We start from the raw sequence: 9,782 nt of genomic DNA, 5'->3' as shown, positions 1-9,782 counted from the left end.
TAATTATTTTTATTGGTTGAAATTGTATTGTTTTTTTGAAAAAATTATATATAAATAATTAATTATAAATTGACTTTTGATAAAAGATATATAAAAGATATTTATTTAGCATCACCCCAAAACTAATACAAAAGAAGATAACATTTCAAATTAAATTTATTCTTTTTTGATATATCCTAGTTTTATCAAAATATGATTACCTAAAGCTATACTAATAACTAATAACATGATTACATAACAATAATATAATTACAAAAGTTAAACGTTTTGTACAACTTTTGCACCATCACCACGTGACCATTCTTTTAATCATACTCATGTAATCCAATAAAAAATAGATATAAGTAATATAAATTAATAATTGATTTGAAATTAAGACATCTTTCCTGAAAAGATTATGTGTTTGAATCGTGGGTTATGGGCACAATATTTTCTAAAAAAAAGGTTTCGTAGTTGAGTGTTATTGAGTTATGGGCATTTTATTTTTCTAGAAATATTGCATAGTTGACAATCGGGTTATATGGACTTGAATCTTTAAAATTAAGACATTGAATCACAAAAGAACTAAAAATATACAAACATAATAAGGTGCTTAGTTACAAAGTCACCTAAAGATCTTGAAGATCAGAAAGATCAGAAAAGAAAAGATATGGCGGTTTCTCTCTCTCATCTTTTTTTCTTGTTTCGTTTCCAAACTGTAACAATAAACAAAGGAAATGAATAGAATACAGACAAGAAACACGAAAGAATCGCCACCAACTGCTCTCCAAAGGGTCCTCCGCGATAACTACATACACACGAATCCACATTCTAAACACCTTATAATAATATATAATTTAGTTATATACTATGCCTATAATTACTCACTATGGGCGGAGATACATACAGATCCATTTATATCCCATCTTCCCCATTTCTCTCACCCACAACACAGCGTTATCCTTTTTCGTGACAGGTACGTTTAACTGTTCATCTTTTCGATTGTGTTCATTATATCATTCCACATTTCTATTGTACTTTTGATTTCTAAGTTTGAGATCACCGTTTAGGTTTGGACATTGAAACCTTATGGAATTTGGGGGAGATTGTAGAGGGAAAACTGTTATATTAGTGAGGGAATTTAGTTATGTGTTTCGTAAATTAATTCTTGAGGGGAAGAGGGAAGTGATGAATAATGAATAAATATAGATTGTGTTACTTTAATTTGTTTACAGACTTGGATGTATAACATAAGCTCGATCATAAGTCATAACTAAGCAAATACATCAAGTACTTGATCAACATAATTTGAATGCCTTTTTTGTTGCCAGATATTGGTGAGAGAGGGAAAGATGATATGGCAAAGTCTCTTTCTTGGGGTTACGTTTCAGTTCATTTTGGTATTTGGTGCTTATGATCTTAAGAATCTCAACATATGGCCAATGCCTGAATCAGTAGAATATGGCAACACATCTCTTTTTTTAAGCAAGGACTTTCATCTAAAGACTAATGGAAGCAAATATCTTGATGCATCTGGGATCTTGAAGGATGGATTCACTAGGTTACTTGATGTTATCACAGCAAACAATGTTATTGAATTCAACTCTAAAGTTGATGATTCTCTCCTTTTACAGGGAATGAACGTGGTTATCCATTCAGAAAGTGATGAGGTATATTTTACTTTTTCTTTTGGTTCTTTTTTTTCTTGATACTTAACATTGAATCTTGATGCCACTTTTGGTTACTGATATATGCAGCTGCAATACGATATAGACGAGTCCTACACATTATTAATTCATGCAAATGGAAACCAAAATTATGCAGAGATTGAGGTTGGCATTATTATTAATGATTAGTTTGACTTTGACCAAGTTGAAACTTGTAGTGTTTCTTCAATGCTTGTATATTAGTAATATTAATAATTGGACAAATCTTTAATGCAGGCAGCTACAGTTTATGGAGCTCTACATGCCCTGCAGGTTTGAAATTATTATTTGTTGAGATCCCTGAATTAAGGTCTTAATGGTCTTTTTGCGTTACTAATTGTTTTGATAATAATAATAATGACAGACATTCAGCCAATTGTGTCATTTTAACTTTAAATCAAGAAAGCTTGTAGTTACTCAGATACCATGGACCATTACTGATCGACCCCGTTTCTCATATCGAGGCCTTTTAATTGGTGAGATTTTTTTTTTCTTTTCCATTTTTGGGATTATTATACTTAGTTTTTATTGGCAATGGGGTGCAGATACATCCAGGCATTATCAGCCATTACCAATGATTAAAAAAGTAATTGATTCTATGGCTTATGCAAAGCTGGTATGTCTTACATGTTACTTTTTAGCACAAAAAAGTTTGAGTATTTGAAAAAAAGTTTATAAAGTTGTTTTTGTTTGCAGAATGTTTTGCATTGGCACATTGTGGATACACAGGCTTTTCCTTTGGAGATACCTTCATTTCCAAAGCTGTGGGATGGTGCTTATTCCTCATCAGAACGCTATACAATGGCTGCTGCAGCTGAGATTGTCAGGCAAGTAAATTATCTATTTTTGTTTTTATATAATTAATTTTTAAAAAAAAAAAATCCATTTCTGTAATTTGCATTTCTTTATTTTTTCATGTTTTCCAGTTATGCTAAAAAAAGAGGGATTAATGTGCTTGCTGAGCTTGATGTTCCTGGACATGCTGTATCCTGGTATTTTTATTATGTTGATTAATATGATTATTTAAACACCTTTAAAAACACAACACCTGACATTTTTTATGTCATTTTTTAGGGGAGTTGGTTATCCTGAATTATGGCCATCAAAGAATTGTACAGAGCCACTTGATGTGAGCAATGAATTCACATTCAAATTGATAAATGGAGTTCTTTCAGATTTCAGCAAGATTTTCAACTACAAATTTGTTCATTTGGGAGGCGATGAAGTTGACACCAGTAAGTTACTTGAGATTTCAACATACAGTTGTATTGTTTTTTTTTTATTATATATAGTTTATAACAAACAATGTGGTCAGGTTGCTGGAGCTTCACTCCTCGTATAAAAAAATGGTTAGAAAAACAAGGATTTAATGAATCCCAAGCATATGAGTATTTTGTCTTGAGAGCACAAAAGATAGCTGTTTCTCATGGTTATGAAGTTATTAACTGGTGTGTCATCTATCATGCCTTTCTTACACTTTTTTTTTTTTTTAATTTATTTATTTATTAAATCAATAAACAAAATTACATATTTTTTTTACAGGGAGGAAACATTCAACAGCTTTGGTAGTAAACTGGACAGAAAAACCGTAGTCCATAACTGGCTTGGAAGTGGTGTAGCTGAGAGAGTGGTTAAAGCTGGATTAAGATGCATTGTAAGCAACCAAGACAGCTGGTATTTAGACCATTTGGATGCCACGTGGCAGCAGTTTTATACAAATGAGCCTCTTACAAATATTACAGAGCCTAAGCTACAAAAACTAGTCCTTGGTGGTGAAGTATGCATGTGGGGTGAACACATTGATGGGTCTGACATTGAACAGACCATTTGGCCACGTGCTGCTGCAGCTGCAGGTATTTACCTACTTCAAATTATTATGCAAATTTTATTCTTGTGTTTGTTTGTGTGCTAATTAATATATACATGATCTTTTTATTAATTATTATTTATTGTTTGTGTATGTGTATGTGATTAAAGAGAGGTTGTGGACAAGTTTTGACAAGCTTGCAAAAAAACCGGAAGATGTGATGACAAGGTTAATGCATTTTAGGTGTTTGCTAAATCAAAGAGGAGTAGCAGCAGCTCCATTGGATGGGCCGGGTCGGGTTGCACCAATAGAGCCTGGGTCGTGCTATGCTCAGTAATTGGGATTAATTAAGGTGGATTTATCAATCATCGTGACAAAAAAGAAAAATTATATGTCGATTCTTTGGATAATTGAAATGAAAATTGTAAGTTATGCTGCTGATAAAATCTGCCAGAGGGTGTGTATTTAATATATTATCATTATGGGAATGAAATTATATTTATGTGTTTATTTGGATTATACATGGTTATTTGGATTGGGCATGGATGGAGCAAATTGTACAACTTGCTGGTTATTGCTCATAGCAAGAGATGCATGGTTGAATAACTTTATTTGATGAATCATATATAGTTGCTTTCAAATCTATGGATACAAAAATTAAAATTGTGTTGAAACCCCTTTGTCATTTATGGATTTTTTGACATTATAAGTTTTAGTGCAAAATTAATGATTAAACACATACACAATTACACCATGATGTTGGGTGTGAAGACTTGAGCAAAGGTGCTCTTAGAGAGTAAGATGTTGATGATAATGCTCTCTTGATGATGGATTGTTGAGAATGCGTTGTTGATGATGTGCTACTGATTAAAAATTGTTGAGAATGCAGTCCAAGGTGCATGGCAGGTGGCCATACACATCCCTCAAGTTTGGAGATTCTAAAAGCAAATACATGACATCTTGTGATTCCATTAAGGGCATAATTATGGATGGGTTTGACCCATCGAAATCAGGGCATCCCTATGTTTGTCTATAAATAAGCATTCCCATCTCATTCAACATTTATGTGTGTGTGTGTGTGCACACGCATATGTAGAAAATTCAAGAGAGCAATCATTGTGAGGTTGAAAACATATCCAATGAAGCAGTTTGTTAGCAAGAGAGATTTCTTTTGTTTGAGAGCTCAAATGAGGTGCAACTTTTTGTGAGTGATTGTAATTGTTCTTGAAAGTTTAATAAAATCCCCACTCTCTCTTTCACACGTGGCTGTATGCCACTTTGACCAAACCACGTTAAATATTGTGTTCAAATTTTACAGTTTTTCAAAAGTTTTATTTCGTATGTTTTATAGAATTTATTTACCGTTTGAACGAACCACATTAAATATTGTGTTCAGATTTACAACTTTTCAGAAGTTTTATTTCGTGTGTTTTACTGAATTCAATTACTGTTTGTCTAAAGTTGCTTAACTTGTATTGATGAATTCCCAACAAACCGGTATCAAAGCTATGGCTAAAGATGAGAAAGTTAAGATCAACAAATTCGAATTCACGATTACAGATTCTCGAGAATGCAAATCAAAGGTTATCTATACCAAACGAAATTACATGAATCACTGTCCAGAACGAAACATGTAGTAATGAAGTAGAGGAGTAAGACTTATTACATCGGTAGACACTTTGTGTGGTGATATTATCTTTGGCACAGAGTGAAGCTTACAACATTGTCAATTTGAAGATTAATCATGGGTTAATCAAAGTGATGTCTAATATATATGAAAAACCTTCAACAACAATTAAGGTTTTCTTGATTTGGCAACTGGTGAATCTTAAGATAAAGGAGGGTGGCTCAGTGACTAAACATGTTAATGAATTTAATTCAATCATCTTAAGGTTGATTTCACTATCAAAGTCGGGGTGTCTAGCACCCCCTTGGTTTGACACATCTATGTCTATTCTCATCAAACCTTCGTCACCGGGGGGGGGGGGGGGTGTTAGTGTATCTTATATCGGTGCGACACGATCTTATAAGTGGCTATATATATATATATATATATATATATATATATATATATATATATATATATATATATATATATGTTGGATTCTCATCCTCTTTATAAGGGATCTTTTGAAGATGGAGACTCCACATATATCTAACAGATCAAACCTTACACCAAATGAGATATTTTAGTACTTAGCGTCTATGATCCATAAAAAAAGGGATGATGTGGTAGATGTTATCATTGTATAAAGGCGGGTTGGTTGGAGTGGATGGCGACATCAAATCACTTGTGCTACAAAAAGTTCCTAATGAAGCTAAATAGAAAGTTATTTAAGGTAAAATTTAAACCAAGTATGTTATATAGATGAGATTGGTGATCGATGAAGATGGAAACTGCAAAAGTAAGGATGTTGCGATGAATATGCAATAGAACTTTTTTAGACAAAAATCTCAATTCGCTAACTCGGTGATTAATTGTAAGTTTGCACTTATCATCAACACATTTAGAAAAAGCAATTGTTTTTTGCACAAGTTCAAAGCAGGCTACCAATGGCCTCACTCGAGTGGAGACAGTAGCAGTAAACTCGAAAGGATAAGAAAATGGGAATATAACGTGAGATTAACATGAAGAAGATGGCCTTTGTTAAGGGCATGACCTCATAGAGGATGATGTTGAAGTTTAGAATAAGGGTAGTGTGGGTAGTGTAGGTCCTTGTATAGATTTCTTATAGGAATGTTCCTTTTGTATGTTGCTTTTCTCTCATAGCTCCCCTTTGTGTCTTCTATTTCTAACATCTATTACTTGTCACCGTTTTGTGTACACCATTGATTATGTAATCCTTTTGTTGCATTGGAGGTATCAGATTTATTGACATTCTTTATGTTCAATGATTTCATGAGATTACTCTCACCATGTTTTGTTCCATTGAAGGTATATTGTTCTTATGACAGGAGTCATCTACGAAAATAACTACTCTACCCCATAAGTGGAGCCATGGTTGCCAAAATCTACAAATTCTTACCCAATATTATGGGATTATAAGATATGTTAATGTTTAATTTCCATATTTTCATTACCCTTATGGCATTTTAAACATTTGAAGAAATACTACATATTTTTATTAAATAACTCGATACTAGTAGGGCTGAAGTCGGACATCTATTTACTTTAAAATGGAATCAAATCTAATAGTTTGTAGTCAATATGTATACTTTGATAAAAAAAATTCATTTATCACTTTGTGATTACCAATCAAATGTGTTAATTGAATCTAGTGTGTTGCCTTGATATGTTTCCCCATGGAGATATATTACACAAATAGTTGTAGATTTTTTGTACGAGTCTCATGGGAGTGTTCTTGTAATCCTTCTCTTGATTTATTCGATAATTCCCTTCCTTAGCTTGTCCTACGTGTTTCTTGTTGTGTTCAAGGTTGGTTTGATTTTTTTCTTATTAATATTCGAGTTTGATTTATGTTTGAAATAACAAGAAATTAAAGGAAATTGTTTGTTTTACATGCTAGGGAACAATCAACTTGTAACATCCCATTTATTAAATAAATAAATAGATAAAGATTAATAAATGAATAGTATCCCTAAAATCCATAATATTTATCGGGGTGTTGGTTTCGGGGAGTCAAATGACATGATTTGGAGTTTCGGGGGTTAAAGTGTAATTTCGGGATTTATTTTGTAAAAATTTTCAGAGGTCAGGGAGTGTTTGGTAAATATTGGACCTAAATTTAAAGATTTTGGAGGCTAAGGGGCTAGATGGTAATAGATGGACTTCAGTTGAAAATAATTTGTAGAGGAGGGGTTGTTTGGTATCATTTGGACTTAGATTGAATAGATTCTTGGGGGCAGGGACTAAAGGGTAAATTTTGGGGCTTAGTTTGAAGAAGATTTGGTAAGGAGGGACTAGTTGTGACAAAAATGAATGGAAGTTTGGAAGGAACACGGGATCAACCCGGTATCCTATTTCCCTCCCATATTCGTGACTCAATCCTAACCCTAGGGCACACAACTTCAGCCGCCACCATGGGAGTTCCTTCAGCCGCCGTTTGCAATACAAAGATCCGTCGCCGCCACTACAGTGTCGTCGAACGTCGCCATCGCGACGCCTGCTACCGGAGACGTCGTGGGTAACCGAAGAACCGCCGAGGACCGGAGAAACTCGTTATGTTCGTCATGTGTGGGTCGTGAGCCACCAGAAACGCTCAGTAAGTCCACCGCAACCCACCTTTTTCTTCTTCTTCTCTCTCTCCCACTCGTTGTTTTCTGTGGATACGATGTTGGAGACGTCGTTACCGTCGTCGGTGGTTGTGGGGCCACTGTTTCGTCTTTCCGGCGACGACTGCCGCCTAGGCGGTGGCTGTGTGGGTGTATGTTCGAGTATTTACGTTGTTGTCGGTGTTTGTGTTGTTGTATGAGCCATTTTTGGCCGGAAATCCAAGGAAGACCCGCCACCACCACCTTATGCTGGGACCAGCCGCCACCTTGGGTGGCTATGAGCATATATATGATTGTGTGAATGTGTTGTGTGTTCCGGGTTGTTTTGATGAAGTTTGGATCAAAATTATAAGCCACCACCATTGGAAATGGTGATTGCCGCCGCCTGCCGCCAACCATCGCTGTCCGAGGTGGCAGTGGGAGGTGCCCAGCCTAGTGGAACCCTAATGGACCTAAAAACTTAATCTTGGACTTGGTTGGCTTGTGTTTGGGTTGGAAACACTAATTAGGGTTTAGAAAACCCTAATTTTGGAAGATGTTAGTTTTGGATTGTCGGGACCCGCGTTTGGACCAGTGGATTGATGTATGAATTATGCCTAATTACACTGTATGATTGACCTAGTAGGTTGATGGAATTAAGGGATTAAGTCCTTAATGGGTTAAGTGTTTCTAATTAACCCTAGTCGTCATTTCATGTGAAAACTCTAATTGTGTTGGGTTTTGAGTTGGGCCTTTGCTGTTGGGCCTAGATGTTTGGACTATTGATGGGCCATCCAAGAACAAGTATATGGACTAGAATATTGAATTGGGCTTTAGGATAAGGCCCATTGGAAAGGCTTGGGCTCAATTTGGAAACTTGGGCCATAGATGGGCCATATTTGGGACTGGATGATTATGAGATATTGGACCATCAGAATGCCAAGTGTTGGACCAAGAATAAATGGTTGGGCCTTAAGGTAAGACCATGTGAGGAGTTTGGGCCCAATTTGGAAAATTGGGCCATATGCTGGGCTTTGGTTCATTGTTTGACTTTTGGGCCTTTAGATTGGGTTTTGGGCTTGAATCAAGCTAAGATGGGGGTAAAGTAGTCTTTGTTGGATTAGGTGTCTAAGCCCATAACTATAATTGGTATGTACTTGAATTGATAGCAGCACAGTCCTTTTGGGTTGCCCTCAAACCTAGCTACTGGACAGGGAAATTATGAAAGGAGAGATATTGATTTATTATAAGATTAATAAATTAATATAAAAATTAATTTCTGGCTAACTATTAATTAAATATTATGATTTCTAATTAATATATTAATCTTTTAACATATTAATAAATCTGGAATTGATTTTGGGGTTAACTGTGTTAATTATAAAGTGCAGAGACTAGTTTGCAATTAACCAATAGTTGAGTGGAAGGTTCCAGAACCTCCTTGGAAGGGGGTGGACGAAATCTATAGGGGAAACCCTAATGATTTTGTCCAGGGGGCTTGGATAAGGCCTTTGGATAAGCTTAGGCCGCAAGCAAAGGAACATTAGGGTTTTCCCTAAACCCTAGATCCCTCAGCTATAAAAGGAGCCTCCTGGCTCCCAAAATTGGCACTCCTTCTCTTGAAGAAACCCTAGGCCGATTTTTGCATACCCTAGCCTCTCTCCTCACAAGTTTCCTTCTTCCTAGCTCTTGGGTGTGATTCCGTTAGAGGCATTACAATTGTGGTGCTAGGCTTCCAAGAAGATCAAGATCAAAGGATTACCAATTATTTGCTATAACAATTGAAAGGTATGTAACTCTAAAAGCCTAGTTGGTTAATTTCGAAAATAGCCTCTCTCCTTAGGGTTCTTGTTTTGCAATTCAATGTTATATGTTCAATAGTTAAAACATAGATCCAAAGTAGGTTGCATGTAAACTTAAAAATTGTTTTCTAGTTTATTTGTTTTACCCAAAACCCATCAGTGGTATCAGAGCCATTGGTTTTGTTTTAAATTGAATTGCTATAATAGTTGAATTGTAAATTAGGGTTTATAGCTATTAAACCCTAAATGGCCAAGTTTTCGTTTTTAGGGTATTTG

The 9,782-nt window shown here is 35.2% G+C and overlaps 1 protein-coding gene across 1 annotated transcript; it reads left to right on the top strand.

Moving 5' to 3' along the window:
* The first annotated feature begins 626 nt into the window (after nucleotides 1-626).
* On the top strand, nucleotides 627-4,002 carry HEXO3 (beta-hexosaminidase 3). Its single transcript, XM_079080410.1, has 12 exons — nucleotides 627-955; nucleotides 1,311-1,649; nucleotides 1,737-1,811; nucleotides 1,923-1,958; nucleotides 2,050-2,161; nucleotides 2,231-2,301; nucleotides 2,382-2,512; nucleotides 2,612-2,677; nucleotides 2,760-2,920; nucleotides 3,001-3,133; nucleotides 3,228-3,538; nucleotides 3,663-4,002. The coding sequence occupies exons 2-12, from the start codon at nucleotides 1,332-1,334 to the stop codon at nucleotides 3,827-3,829; spliced, it is 1,581 nt and encodes a 526-aa protein (XP_078936536.1). The 5' UTR covers nucleotides 627-955; nucleotides 1,311-1,331; the 3' UTR covers nucleotides 3,830-4,002.
* Nucleotides 4,003-9,782: the final 5,780 nt, after the last annotated feature.

Source organism: Lactuca virosa, chromosome 2, assembly GCF_052849685.1.
Source record: "Lactuca virosa cultivar CGN04683 chromosome 2, Lactuca_virosa_CGN04683_v6, whole genome shotgun sequence".
Classification (NCBI taxonomy): domain Eukaryota; kingdom Viridiplantae; phylum Streptophyta; class Magnoliopsida; order Asterales; family Asteraceae; genus Lactuca; species Lactuca virosa.
The sequence above is the reverse complement of the archived record's forward strand: the minus strand, read 5'-3'. Positions and strand labels throughout refer to the sequence as shown.

Coding starts and splice junctions, on each gene's coding strand:
- HEXO3 (XM_079080410.1), top strand. CDS start 1,332: ATGATATGGCAAAGTCTCTTTCTTGGGGTTACGTTTCAGTTCATTTTG. Junction 2,162..2,230: donor ATATCGAGGCCTTTTAATTG/GTGAGATTTTTT, acceptor AATGGGGTGCAG/ATACATCCAGGCATTATCAG. Junction 3,539..3,662: donor ACGTGCTGCTGCAGCTGCAG/GTATTTACCTAC, acceptor ATGTGATTAAAG/AGAGGTTGTGGACAAGTTTT.